Here is a 14,619-nt window from a genome sequence, read left to right as displayed (position 1 = left end):
TCCAACACCCACTGGAGCTGGCCATTAATTAACTAGCAGGTGAGTTTGCTCCATACTGTTTCACAAAATGACAGGAGTCTGGGAGAAATATACCTCCCATCCACTATAACTCCTGCCATCCTGTCACATCCCCCCTTCCCCGCTGAAGGCACTCGTCCCAAGTACCTATTACGGCACATTCATATCCCTGAGAGAGGGTCTTGCTCCACCCTCCTTTTTCATTTCTTTTACTCACATCCCTGAGAGAGGGCATTGGCATTTCCTTGTAATTTTCCCAGTTGGTACTCTATGGAGAAATTGTAAGGTTGGAGTTCACAAACCACCTTGTCACCAGGCTATACTTTTGTTTATTTTGGGACATCCATTTTTGGAGCAGCAAGGTCCGTTACCAGCTTACATCATTTTCTTACTAGGTAGTACCTTAAAGCCTCGGGAGCCCATTTAATAGTCAAGCACTCAAATGCATTTCCGTCTATGAACACCACAATCTGTGCTCTTCTTCTATCTAATAGCCCAACCTGATTTAATTTGATACCTGGAGAGATTCCAATCTATAAGATTCCTGGGCAGAGTCCCAAGATGAGGAGGTCAGTCAATAAGAATACAAAAGAGCCTATAAGCGGAACCATTACTTAAAGATCAATGACTGTCAGTCACGCTGATGCTTCTGTGATCCGATTAGAGCACAAGTTGAAAGAATTCTTTGAAGAGGAACTGTCAGCTCTGCCGACAGGTCTACTCTGGTAATTAGGTGTATGCCTCATGAAATGACAATTCTGGAGCATGTTTTTTTCTTAGAACTCTACATTGTGCCGTTCCGCTGCTATTCCGCTATACTGACAACTGGGTTTTACCATTTCTCTTGTCCAAGAGGCAAGTCCCTGCACTGTCTCAGAAACGCTATATTTTCTCCCTAGGGAGAGCACCTAGACTGTGAGTGAGGAGACTCAAAAGGCCATGCACTCTCCTTTGGGTAATATGCAAATAAGGGAGATGGAATAATACCTCCACAGTACCACCTATTGGAAGGCAGCATTCCTGCAAGCCAAAGTCACTCTTTATACAAGGCTTGTATAAAGAGTCTGACTTTGGTTTGAAGGAATGCTGCCTTCCAATAGGTGGCGCCGTGGAGGTATTATTCCATCTCCCCTACCTGCACTGTCTAGTACTGTCAGCACAGATTGGCCATTGTCAGGGCATGTGGGGACACCCCAAACTGGTAACACCTAGTTGACAATTTAATCAAAAATTTCTAGAAGAGGATCGGCACAACACACAATTTTAAGAAAGGGACTCTTCATACGGGACGCATTTGTCCGCAAGACGCAGCGCAGATGCAAATTTTGTCAATTAGCGCGGATTGCATTCTGCGGAACGTCTTGTGGAATTTCTTGTGTTTTATTCTGCAGACTTTAATTGTACCTGTATGTTAGAAATTCGCAACAATTCTGCAAGGCGGCCTTAATTCCTAGCAGAAAGCGTTGGAACTTAATCTTGCGGTTTTGAAGCGCGTGGAGCGTGTCGATTTGAATAGCTGTGGAATTCAAGCCCCATAGGGATAACATTGTAACGCCGAAATGTCCGCACAAACTACTTCCGTCCCGTGTGAACGGGCCCAAAAGATGCTCCGGAAATGATATTTCATGGGGAACTCAAGTATTTACTAAAACAAGCATGTCAGGATAGACGACGGGTCCTGTTCAGGTTGGATTCACACGACTGTATTTGCAAATGCAAAATTTGCGCATGCAATACGCAGTGAATAGAACCCATTGATTTCAATGGGTTTGTACACAAGCGAGTATTTTGCCTGCACAATTCCATCACGCAAAAAAATACGCAGCGTGTTCTATTTTCCACGATTTGGAAGCACAAAAATAGCAGTCAAAACCGCAGTTGCGTGCGCAAATACGCAATGCCTGATGCATTAAAATGCAGCGCATATGCACGTGCAAATATGCATACGCTCGTGTGAATGAATAACAGACATGAAAGGGACTAGATTTTATATTCTGATAGTTATTAGGACATTTTAGGCGTTTCTACAAAGTAACAAACAGAACTTGACACCACTCCTGATGGCTTTGTTTTATTAAATACTTGAATTCCTTATGAAACAATTTTGGATTATCTGTTAGAATTTATTGTGCTGTTCCTCTATTATTCCTCCTGGAAATGTGTTATTAAACTTGGAGGTTACTATTCTTCCAGTAAATAGGATGTGCCCCTACACAGTCTACCAATAGCAGCACTGATTGGCCAGTGCCAGACTGTATAGAGGCGCATATTCTTGAGAAGCTAAATAGTAACACCCAGTTGCCAATGTACTCACAGATTTCCAGGAGGCATAACAGAGGATCGGCACAATGCAGAATCCTATAAAAATGTTCCAGAATTGTTATTTCATGGGGAATACATTTACGAAAACAACAAGTCAGGAGACATAAGATTTTTTTTAAGAGCAATTTCCTAATATAAAGGTAATATAAAAATCACTTCCTTTACAAGAGGAGCAAACTAGCAAGAACCCTGCAGAGCTCTGCGTCATTCAAGTCGGCCACCATTGCCCTCGTGGACCTGTATACAGAATACAGGTAGCATTTAGGACCAAAGAACAGGATTGTCATCCATTTTGGACACATTCCTGACCATCTAGAACTTTTTTAGTTCTGAAAAAAGCAGGACATGCAGAAAAGTGTATTATGGACCCCTTAAAAGGGAACCAGTCGTGTCCCTTATGGTGGGCAGCAAGACTGACAGACAATGGCTGAAATGGTCGATCACTTCACAGGTTCCCGTCAGCACAGATCTAAAATGTACCCTTTAAATTATGTGTTAAACTCCAGGCAAGTCCGTCCCACCTCGTCATTTTACGTGGCCCCCGATGAGGTTCGAATGTAGAAGGCCTGACTTTCCACGGAGGACGCAGTTGGGGCTTGGCAGAGGACGGCGCCAGCGCAGGAAGCAGGTTCCACCTTCCATTCTCAGCTTTGGCACACACCTAGGCTTTGCTCCAGAGGCGTAACTTGAAGCTTCTGGGCCCATGGCAAGATGTGTAACAGGGGCCCCCAACTATAATGCTTTATTCATAGTACTAGGCTTCGTATATGGAGAAGAGAGGCCTTATAGGCCCCCTAAGGCTCCTGGGCCCGGGTGCAACCGCATCCCCTGCACCCTTTATAGTTACGCCCATGCTTTGTTCAGCAACTCACAGGTGGCAGCACAACTCTGCCAGCCCGACCCGGGCATCCTGGCCACCCTCCACAGTAGGAAGCCTGGTTCTAAAGAGAAACACCATCGTAGCGCAGAAAGCTCCAAAGCCACGTTAAAGAATAGTTACATTTAGGGCTCATTCACACGGAAGTATGTTGTTTGGGTTCGTGAAATACACAGTGTTTTCACGGTCAGAAACTGTGCGCATTCACTGCGTATTTCCATCTTCCTCCGTTTTTTTTGCATGCTTATTTAACTGTGTTTTCCACATTAGCAAAAAAAAAAAACACAAGAGGTCCCATCGATTTCTCCTGCCCTCATGCATAAATACGCATGTGTCACGCATATTAAATGCATATTTACGCAATCCCATTGACTTTCATGGGCAATTTCGGTCCATAATAGGAAATACAAAATAGAACATGCTGCAAATTCTTTTTTTTCACACGTGCAAAATACATTCATGACAAACGCTTGTCTAAACACCTCGATGCAAAGCAATGGGGATTAGGCTGCCCGTATTCTGCATGCGTAATACAGAACGCAAATACACCCGAGTGATGAGCCCTTTCAAAGCAACCATAAGATTGGCGTCAGGCGACTGTATTTGCAGACTGTCTTGGATGCACCTTGCGCAGAGAATAGGCCCCTTGTCTTCAATGGGTGCATTCTCACCGTTCTTTTTTGCTTGCGCACCTCGCTCCCGTGAAAAAAATGTGACATGCTCTGTTTTGTGCACATTGGCGCATCTAAGCCACCACAGGAGTTTATTGGGGTGAGCAAATACACACCTGACCCCCGCAAACTTGCGCAATCAACTGTGAAATTTCGCAGGGCAATCGATAACACTGGAGTCCAATTAGGCTGCACAGTCTTTGCAATCACGGTGCGGGACACTGGCGGCGATGTGAATCGTCTTCGGGAGCAGGAAGTACAGTAAAATGTGATAAACCGCTCGCGATAGCGTGATCTTCACAGCGCAAAAGTCATTCAATTGTGAGCGTTTTTTTCACTGATGTTCATCTGAAGTCACCCTAATGCTGATGTGGCCCTCAGTGAAAATGAGTTAATCCCCCCTGGTCTAGATCTATCACCATCATGCAGATTATAGCTGAAGGCCAACAAGACGGAGGCGATCGGGAATGTGATTAGGACTGGCAGACAAATGAAATTCTATTGTACTCGAACTACAATGAAGTTGTACTTGATGACCCAATTTTCTCATCTAATCAGCGTACTCATTGCAGGAATTTTCCGAGCCCCCCGTAGACATCATCTAAAAGCCTGACAGTGTATGGCGTCAATTATCTAGGGCCGGTCTCATAATCATCACACAACATATTCTACGCAGTTACTGCCCGATAAAGAGTACCAATCAAAACCACAGCATGTCGATTGGCATTAGTTACCGCCATTTACACAAGGCAGATGGTTACTAGTGTGGCCATGAATGATCGCTAATACGATCGTCCATTCCCTTATGGATTGCATTGGTCAGCAGCACATCCTCTGGATACATGGCTGCAAGAGGTGTATCTTTGCCCACATAAAGCAATCAGGCAGAATGTGTTTTCATATTCCAACATCCCCAATCATGGCTTCCCTGCCATCAGAGAAGTGTCAGGATACCCCCATGCACCTTAGATGTTTAGGGGCACGATAAGTCAATGGAAGCCATTAAGCATTGTAAGTCCTCATTGCATGATGGATCTAGAAAGGTGCTAGGACTTCTACAATAAATGGAAACCACAATGCAGATGGGAACAGCGTCTAGGACGTTGTACTCCACTTAAGGAGCTGCATTTTTTTGTTTGCTGCAACTTTCCTTTATCTACTGTTGAGTCTTTTAGGCTCCTTAATTACTGTTGAGCAAACTTCTGAAAAGTTCAGTTGGCTCGCCGAACTTTGGCAAAACGTTTGCTCCAGTCCAAATTAACTTGAACTGAACTGTAACTTCACTAATATCCCTAAAACTAGTGTATAAAACTATCTAAGAGCCTTGAAAGTATTCCTCCTCTTCCACTTCAGTTGAACCCTGTTTTAGGTTACACTTCGCCACATGAACCTCAGGCGGTTCATCCTGCTGAACCAGAGGAGAAGGAGGAATTTTATTGGGTTCGAACCGCCCGAGGTACGGGTTTGCGCCAAACCAAACTCTCAGCAAAGTACAACCAGATTCAGGGTTCATCTAAGTTCCGTACTTGTAAGTCACCAATTCTATCACCATCTAGATATGAGAAATGCAGCTAGCACACATTAAAGACGCAGCACTTCTGCATGCAATATTTCTCAGTGGTGGATGCACAGTAGCATTTATTTCCTTTCCCATATCTGGACAGTTTAGGCAAACATAGGAGCACAGTATATGTTACCCAACATTCTGCCTGTAAAATATGCCCTTTCTAGGTTTTTTTTACTTCAATTCTATTCAAGTCATTGAAAATCATATAAAATATTCACAAGTTTCAGAAATAAGGATCCGTTTCATTAAATGCACATGGTAAGAGCTGCGGAATCCCCCTGCCATAAGGATCACAGCACTCGACTGGTAGATCATTGTCTCCCTCTTGTGGATCTCACAGACGTTGCTTCAATGTTGGTGAGCACTAGAAGGGTGTATCCACGTTAGCTACAATCTATGACTGTAACATGTCAGCACATAAGATCCTGAGGCGGCACAAAGATGCAACCCGCACCGATTCCCAGAACAAAGGGGCCATTCTACTGGAAAAGAACAACTACAGAAATTTCAGACAAACCACATCCGACAGCAAAAGGCCCCCGGGGCGAGAGTCACTAGTGATCCTTGTATCATATATGCAATGTATATACTATTCTATACTACAATCATTACTCTGACTCACTATACATTGTCTCTGCGTATGTCATTGTATACAATATCTACTCTTTGTTGACAAAAGTATTGGGACCCCCACTAATCTGGTTCTGTCAGGTGACGGGGATATACTAATCGTATGTGTGAGCATTGGGTATAAAGGAGAGTATAACAGAGGCAGATTCCAGTACAGAAAGAATGAGACTGTCGAGAGCTGTAGAGTTGACAGACATCAAATGGGGTATGGTGGTGGGGCGTCACCTGAACAACCAATCATTACGGGATATTGCAGAGCTTTTGGATCTTCCAAAGTCAACTGTTGGCCATGTTATTCGGAAATGGGAACTATGCGCTGTGGCCACATTCAGGGAGATCTTGTAAACTGACAGAATGTGGTCAACAGAGTCTTGTATGAGGCATCATAAGTAAAATGAATAAGTCTTGTTACTTGTATAGCGCCAACTTATTCCGCAGCATTTTCAGGTGATTTATTTATTATCAAGCTGGGTACTAATTTTACCGACCTCAGAAGGATGGAAGGCTGAGTCAACCCTGAGCCGGCAACCTGATCCATTCAGGGATTGACCTCGCAACCTTCAGGTCGTGAGCAAGAGCTTAGAACTGCATTTCTGCTGCCTTAACACTCTGCGCCACACAAGGCTCTACCATGTACATTTCAAATAGATGCAGTATCCAGCAGCACAGCCATTAAATCAAGGTGAACGGGGAAGCTGAGAAGGTGCACGTTCATATCCAGACTCCGACTCCGAGAAAAATCCACAGACACTTGTTACAGCAGACATTTGTATAAGCAGCACACACAGGAATCCTCTTAATATAAATTCACATCCTCAGATGTATCTTTATTCAGTCTACTAAAAACAACATTTCGACCATGCTATATGGTCTTGGTCAAGCTTGACAAACCATATAGCATGGTCGAAACGTTGTTTTTAGTGGACTGAATAAAGATACATCTGAGGATTTCTGTCATGCACATTGACTGCCCAAACACTCATTCAGGAGATCTCACAGGCCATTGGAACATCCATTAGCACTAGAGCCATCTGTAGGGAGCTTCATGTGAAGGGTTACCGTGGAAGAGTGGCTGCACAGAAGCCCAACATCATAGCAGTGAAAGCATAGAGGCGCCTGCGATGGTGCTTAGAGGGTCGTTCTTGGACTGTAAAGAAGTTGCAGTAAGTTGTGGACATCTGAATCACAGTATACCATCTTCCAATTGGATGGCTGCATTTGGGTATGGCGGTTGCCTGGACAGCGGTTTCTACGAAACTGCATCTTCCCAACAGTAAAATTTGAATGGAGATTCTGTTATGGAGTGGAGTGTTTCTGCTGGGAAGGACTAGGTCATTGGTTATAGTGAAGTCCACCCTCAACACCAATAGGTACAGAGACATTCCCAACGACGTATGAGAAATGGCTAAACATCTGGCACAACGCTCCACAAAAAGTAGCAATTAAAGCTAAACTGGCACCTTTCATTAGATAACCAATTAGAACCAGCACGTTTCGAGGCACAGCCTCTTCTTCAGTTAAGCTAGGATAGGACACAGGCTACTGATTAGATTCTTAGTTATGCTCTAAAGATGGTAGTGCGACGGACTTTAGCACTTCATGAACATAACAGCGTGCCATCGATGTACCCCTAATGCGGACTAGAGGTGATCAGCTACTGATGCGGATAGAATCGTAAACCATGACTCCATGTAAACTAGCCGTGTGTCGCTCCAAAATGGCAGAAGAATCAGCCACATTGCATCCAGACCCTAGCTCAGTGGTCATCTTTGCTGAGACAGAATCTCGATTTGCTGCTGACCAATGTCTCTAAATTCGACCCACAGTCTTGACATCCTGTCGAGTTTTTACCGCATTACATTGCAAAGACCAACCAGCTATACGTGGCCCCATGATGAAGCTTTCAGTAAACTCATCCATGGTTCTTGACAGCATCTTAGAGGCATCTTCACTCCCTAATCTTTATCTAGACACAAAACACAACTACACAAAGCAGTTTCCGTGGGCGTGACAAAGTCTCTAAAGCTAGCTTCACAGACTGGTGTTTCCCTTTTATCACGTATCCATTTGCATAATGTGTTAGTCTGAATAAACCTAAAAAAATTGCACAATGATGCAGCAAAAGATTACGGCGTCCCTTTTTTTCCGTCAAGGCTGTATATATATTCTATAGTTGTTCTGCAACTAAAGACAATTAATTTTGGAACTGTCTCTACTTGTATGAAGGGCACTTCTAATAATGGCACTGGATGGGCGCAGTAGACCCTAAAGTGAAATAAGACTGCAAGTCCTCTGCACTGACAAATACAATGCTGTATAATATTGCATAGGAAATAAATAGGAGTATTGTATAGCGTAATCCCAATATATCATTTTAGGTGGTTTCAAACTTCAATTTGAGTTATTTCAGCTGCATTAGCATAGAACAAGTAGAAGCAAACAGCACTGTTCCACGTTACATTGTTTTTGATTATTACATCCCCATTTGTCCTTCTTACCCTCATTGGATGGATATCAGCATATGGGGGTTTTCCTTCTGCCATCTCAATTGCAGTTATGCCAAGTGACCAAAGATCTGCCACACAGTTATAGCCAATCTCTTGAATCACCTCTGGGGCCATCCAAAATGGAGTACCGATGACAGTGTTCCGCTTCGCCATAGTATCCTGATGAGAAATATCACAATGTTACGCGGGCACATATTATACTTACCAAACACTGATGTCCAATGTAGGGAGGGGCAAAGAGGAGGGTTCTGTATATACCACTGGGCAAGAGCATGAAAGAACCTCTGCCATGTTCTACGATGACAGTCACCCCCAATGACAATGTATGATTCAGGTAATAGATGCATTAGGGGACTGACCATGACTGCTTACACCCTAAGAAAATGAAAGAAGAGACTAAAAGGTGGAGCTCCACTTTAACCCCTTCAAGACAGGACTTTTTTTTTTTTGAGGGAGTGGTTATATATTTTAATGGTACAGTTTTGGAGTACATATAACTTGTTAATTAACTTTTCTTAAGTCTTTCTGGTGTGAAGTGAGAAAAAAACAATTCCAGTGTTTGTTGAGTTTAGGAGTTTTTTGAGTAAATGTTGTGCCTTTCGGAAGCCCGCAGCGGAATTCGGCTCGGTCCCTGCGTAGCTTCGCTTTTCTGTATTGTGGATGTCCGCGGGTGCTCGCCAGCGGTCATTTGCTGTACAGATTTTTTTTTTTAATATTTGCTTTTCCTGCACTGTCACTAGGCGACGACGCGGGTACTTGCAGCGTATTTGCAATCCCAATTGCGGATGGGCTGTGGGTTGGATGGCTTCCATTGACTTCAATGGAAGCCGTTCGTGTGAAGTCCGCAAATAAATAGGCCATGCTGCGATTTTAAATCTGCTCACAGAAATCGCGATTCGCTCATGTGAGTGGATATGCAAATGTTCTATTCTTTCGATGTGCATGGAATACTGCGGACCGCCCTCAAGGGTGATGATTGCGAATTCCGCAAATCAAAAATGGTAGTACCCCAAGGCAGGGGTCCCCAACTCCAGTCCTCAGGGACCACCAACAGGTCATGTTTTCAGGATATCCTATGGTAAGAACACCTGTGGTAATGTCTGAGGCACTGACAATAATTGCATCACCTGTGCAACACTGAGGAAATCCTGAAAACATGACCTGTTGGGGTCCCTGAGGACTGGAGTTGGGGAACACTGCCCTAAGGAATAGGGTATTGCAATCCTTGGGCTGCCAAAATGACTTTTGCAGAATTTTTTTTCGGGCCATATCGGGCGGTTTTTTAATACTTTTTTCTCTTTTTCTTGTTTTGTTAGTTGTTATTACACTTATTTTTAAAATTAATATATTTACACTACAATAAAGTACAGGAATGGGTTGGCAATTTTGTTTGACACTTAGATACATAATTTGTATAGTGTCAGATTACGAGGCGGCTATGGCGACGGTTTAGGTTGGTACGGGCAGTGGATCGTTTTCAGGTTTATATATATTTTTTTCTGTAAATTTTCTTTTACTTGTTTTTGCAACTATATTTTTTACATCTCTGCCCCCCTTGATGTCATATAAGATCTTTTGGGGACATTAACACTGCCTCTTTTTTTTCTTATTTCACAGTTTTCTACTATAAGTGGAGCATCCACAGGAACGGCATCCGTAGGAGCCCAAATTACAGGGGAAAACATCCCCCTACAGTGACATTATGTACTTTAAGAGCTGGACTGGGGTCAGCTAGTGCCGGAGGTCACCGATGATCATGTGATCGCCATGTTCAATGGAGGAATGGGCACTGCTGCTTCCTCTATTCACTACACAACACTCATTGATCGCTATAAAGGGTGTATAAGAGAAGTCAGAAGTGGATATAAACCACTTCTGTTTTCTCCTCCAGGTTCTCATTTGTCTCTGACAGCCAAGCACCCAACTGGGAGCAGAAGCTTTAAATCCAGGCCTATATTGACAATGGCACAGATTTAAAGCCCAGGACCAAGTGTCATGTATTTATGGGTTATATCCACTATGAAAAAAACGTGCTGGTTATATCCACTAGTACATGGCCGGGTCGGATTCTGACTGCAAAATCTTGCAGCGGAATCAAACCCTGTGCGCCGGCATTGACCCCCATGTACCTGTCTTGAAGTCTCCTTACTGCTCTGCGGATGTGCCAGCTGGCGCGCCACCGCGCGTGCACAGTGCAGAGAGTCACACCAACGATGACGCAGATCTGCTGCGACTCACTGCGGGACGGATTCTATTGACTGCACTGGAAGCTGTCCGTGCGAGGCTTGCACTAGAATAAGACATGCTGCAATTCTCCCAACCGCAAGTAGAAAATAGCAGTTGATTTACGCTTGTGGGCATGGAAAAGCGTTTTCCTTAGCATGACCTATGGTCAGTATTTGCTGTGGGATCCTGAGGTGAACGCCCGCTCTGGATCCCGCAGTGCAAATATGGTCGTGGGCATTGGGCCTTAAAGGAGTTGTTTCACAAAGCCGTTTCTTGCCCTAATGTCCCATTAGGGAATATGGATGGGAGGAAGGAGGGGGGGTGTCAAAGTTCTACAAGTCCCAATGGAGAATTGCTCTTGGTGGACTCAAGCCTTTGCATGTATTATATGGACGGTAATACATCAGAGTGGCCGCCATGTAAGACTACATTTTACCTACAGGCCAGACATGGCAAATATGTTACCCGGATGCCAAGAACACCCATCTTGTGTAATTAGAATCTAACAACTGATATTTTGGACAAAATTGGATGCCAAATAGTTCTGCAGGGAATTACTGCTCCTCATCTAACTGAGCTTTCACTGATTGCAATGAAATATAGAAAAAGTATCTAATCATATAACGCATACTGCATGAAACACAGGAAGACAAAAGTACTTACCGTCAGCTGACCGGCAACACCAAAATCTGCTAATTTAGCAACCCCCTCGGAGCTTAATAATATGTTTCCTGCCTTAATATCTCGGTGTATTTTCCTCATGAAATGAAGATACTCCAGTCCTTTTAGAGTTGACTGCAGGATGGTTGCTATTTCTTCTTCTTTTAACTGTAGAGACATTTTCAGAAGAATCAGTAACAGATATGGTATTTGGTAGCAGGAAAAGGTCAGTCTGCTGCACTACAAGCTCTTGCAATCATATAACTACTAGAGAAAGCACAGTGCTCTTTTGTATTAAAGGTGATAGCTGGGGACTATGTTATTTTACAAAGCTTCCCAATATACCATAAGAGCAGCCATACTCCCCTCCCTAGCCCCTCTCCAGCTTCCGGTCCGCTGGTGTCCTGACTTCTCCGTTCTTCGTTTCCAGCATCCTAACATCAGGTCCTGTGATTACAGCAGCTAATCAACAACTGAAATGAGATGGTATTTGGCTGCAGCGATCACATGGCTCTGGTGTCAGTGAGGTCATTACTGGTTTTCAGCACCTGGAAGTGAAGACCACTAGGGGCAGAGTTCTGGCAGACCAAATGCTACAGGGGAGCGAGGGAAAGGTTATGGCTTTATGTTATTTTTATACAGAACATTGAATAGGTTTAGAAAATAAAGGAGTCCTCAGATATCCCCTTTTAGAGGACCCAGGAATATTAAATCTTAACAGTCATATTACAAAACCATGTATTTTGTTGGACGAGTTCTGGATACATATCATGAATTCAAGAACTTTGCAATAACAAAAAAAGAAAGAAAAAAAAAATCCCTACTGTTTATGAGATTTATGTTTTCAGCATTTACCATGTGACATCAATACTGTGTTAACTTTATTCTACGGTCATTGTGATCACAACAAAACCAAATTTGTAGAGGTTTTATTATGTTTTAATATTCCGTACGGAATAAACTTATAATTAGAGATGAGCGAACATGTCCGTTACGGACACATCCGCACCCGGACACCGGCTTTGCCGAACACTGCAGTGTTCGCGCGTAAAGGTCCGGGTGCCGCCGGGGGGCGGGGAGATGCGCGGCGGCGCGGGCGGCAGTAGCGGGGAACAGGGGGGAGCCCTCTCTCTCTCCCTCTCCCCCCCACTCCCCGCCGCACCCCCCCGCGCTGCCACGGCGGCCCCCGAACTTTTTTCGCCCGAACACTGAAGTGTTCGCAAAGTTCGGTGTTCGGGCGAAAAAGGGGCGGGGCCGAACGTGTTCGCTCATCTCTACTTATAATAGTTATATTAGCGACATCGGAGTGAGTGTTCCTGAGCGCGGGTCCAGGTTTTTTCTACTGATATATTTATACATAGTTATTAGGTCGCCCCTCAACCTTCTTTTTTCTAAACTAAATAACTCCAATTTTGGTAACCTCTCTGGGTATTGTAGTCCGCCCATTCCGTTTATTACTTAAGTTCCCGCCTTTGTACCCACTCAAGCTCTGATAGGTCCTTCTTGAATACCGCTACCCAAAACTGTACACAATATTCCATGTGTGGTCTGACCAGTGATCCCTTGATGCACCCCATGATCCAATTGGTAAATACTGGGGAACTGTATGCTACCCCAAAAGAAATGGGTTTACCAGAATAGGAATCACCCAGAGAAATTCTCCAGGGTTCGGGACTGATGGCTCCAGATGTCCTTCTCCATGGCCCGCTCCATGTCTTATGATTCTTCCCTCAACATGCAATTATATACCTTTGGTAAACTGGCCAACCCCACCATTTTAATGATGTTGTATCCTAATGGGTGTGATTATTGACTGGAAGGAAACTTAAATAGATAGGAATCTACACATAGTAGATTCTTAAGCTTAGAAGGACCAATGTACACTCATTGTCAAAAAAAAAAAATCCAGTCCTCAGAAGTTGTTGGTTTGCTGGAAAATTTGGCATGCAGTTACATCTCAGGCAGATATGTAAATGATTAAAGTTGTGGTGTGAATAGATGAAAGGTCTTGTCACCTGAAGCCCTAAAAGCAGTTCCACCCTTGGTCCTATAAAAAGACTCTCAGAAGATCCTTGTGTGTAGTGAACCTCTTTTTCCACTTGTGTAGAGCTTGCTGACCACTAAACACCTCTACGACGCAGAGAAGAGATTTTGCCCAGTTAACAGGGCACATTATTGGAATGCAAGAAACTAGGTAGTTGTATAGATGAATTGCCCTCAATGCTCCATTCTGACTAGACTGTTAAGAGGTGTTGGGACCAGTGGATGCATGAGGGCACACACACAAGGCAACTGGGCTCAGGATACTGTCAAGAGACTGGCAGTAGAGAGCATCGTCTGATCTCCTGACAAGCATGAGCAACTCCAATTGATTTGTTATCCGCCATCCAGAGACAGGTGGCACCATTGTTACAGGCTACCACCAATACGTCTGTCGGAACCATTTCCAGGTGCTTGACTGAAAGATATTTGACATCCACTCACCGTTGCCTCTGTTTGCAGTGGTATTGTGAACTACAAAAATGGATTTCCATGGAGCGGAACCATGTTGTCCTCAGCAATATATCCAGGTTCAGTTTGGGCACGGATAATGGTTGTGTTCGTATGTGGAAACCTCGGGGTTGAGTGCCTCAATACTGCATTTGCTGTGGAGCAGCACACTGCCCCCCACTTCTGGTGTGATGATCTGGGTAAGAAAGGGGTCATTACATACGACAGCCGGTCACCCCTAGTAGTGGCACGAGGAACAATGAGAACTCAGTGATAAGTTCAGGTCATCCTACAGCCACATGTGTTCCTCTCATGGCGACTTCCAAGAGGCTTTTTCCAACAGGATAATTCTCAGCCTCACACAGCAAGGGTGTCACGTCACTGTCAGCACACCTTTACTGCAGTTGGTTCTAACTTTACTAGCCAGGGTTAATATCTTCTCTCCTGGCTAGTTAAGCTTAATTAGTCCTACAGCTGTTAGCTGAGGTAGTGGCTGTTGATTGCCAGTCAATCAGTTTCTTTCCACTCCCTATATAATCCAGCTCTTCCTGGCTGGGAGTTGCTGGTTATATTTCAGTGTTTCTGATCAAGTAAGCTTGCTCAGTGCTCCTGTCTGTCTGGCTCCTGTGTTCTGGTTTGTCCTCTGTGGTT

The 14,619-nt window shown here is 44.1% G+C and overlaps 1 protein-coding gene across 1 annotated transcript in view; it reads right to left on the bottom strand.

The window, feature by feature from the left end:
* Positions 1–14,619, bottom strand: part of LOC136587925 (serine/threonine-protein kinase 4-like) — a 56,738-nt gene that overhangs the window by 23,469 nt on the left and 18,650 nt on the right. Inside the window, exons 5-6 of the mRNA XM_066586761.1 lie at positions 11,482–11,646; positions 8,584–8,751 (exon numbers count right to left, since the gene is read on the bottom strand). Coding sequence (XP_066442858.1) covers positions 8,584–8,751; positions 11,482–11,646 — 333 coding nt within the window. The remainder of the gene's footprint in view (positions 1–8,583; positions 8,752–11,481; positions 11,647–14,619) is intronic.

The sequence above is a fragment of the Eleutherodactylus coqui genome, chromosome 13 (genome assembly GCF_035609145.1).
Source record: "Eleutherodactylus coqui strain aEleCoq1 chromosome 13, aEleCoq1.hap1, whole genome shotgun sequence".
NCBI lineage: Eukaryota > Metazoa > Chordata > Amphibia > Anura > Eleutherodactylidae > Eleutherodactylus > Eleutherodactylus coqui.
Note: the sequence above shows the minus strand (reverse complement) of the source record. Positions and strands in the feature narration are given on the sequence as shown.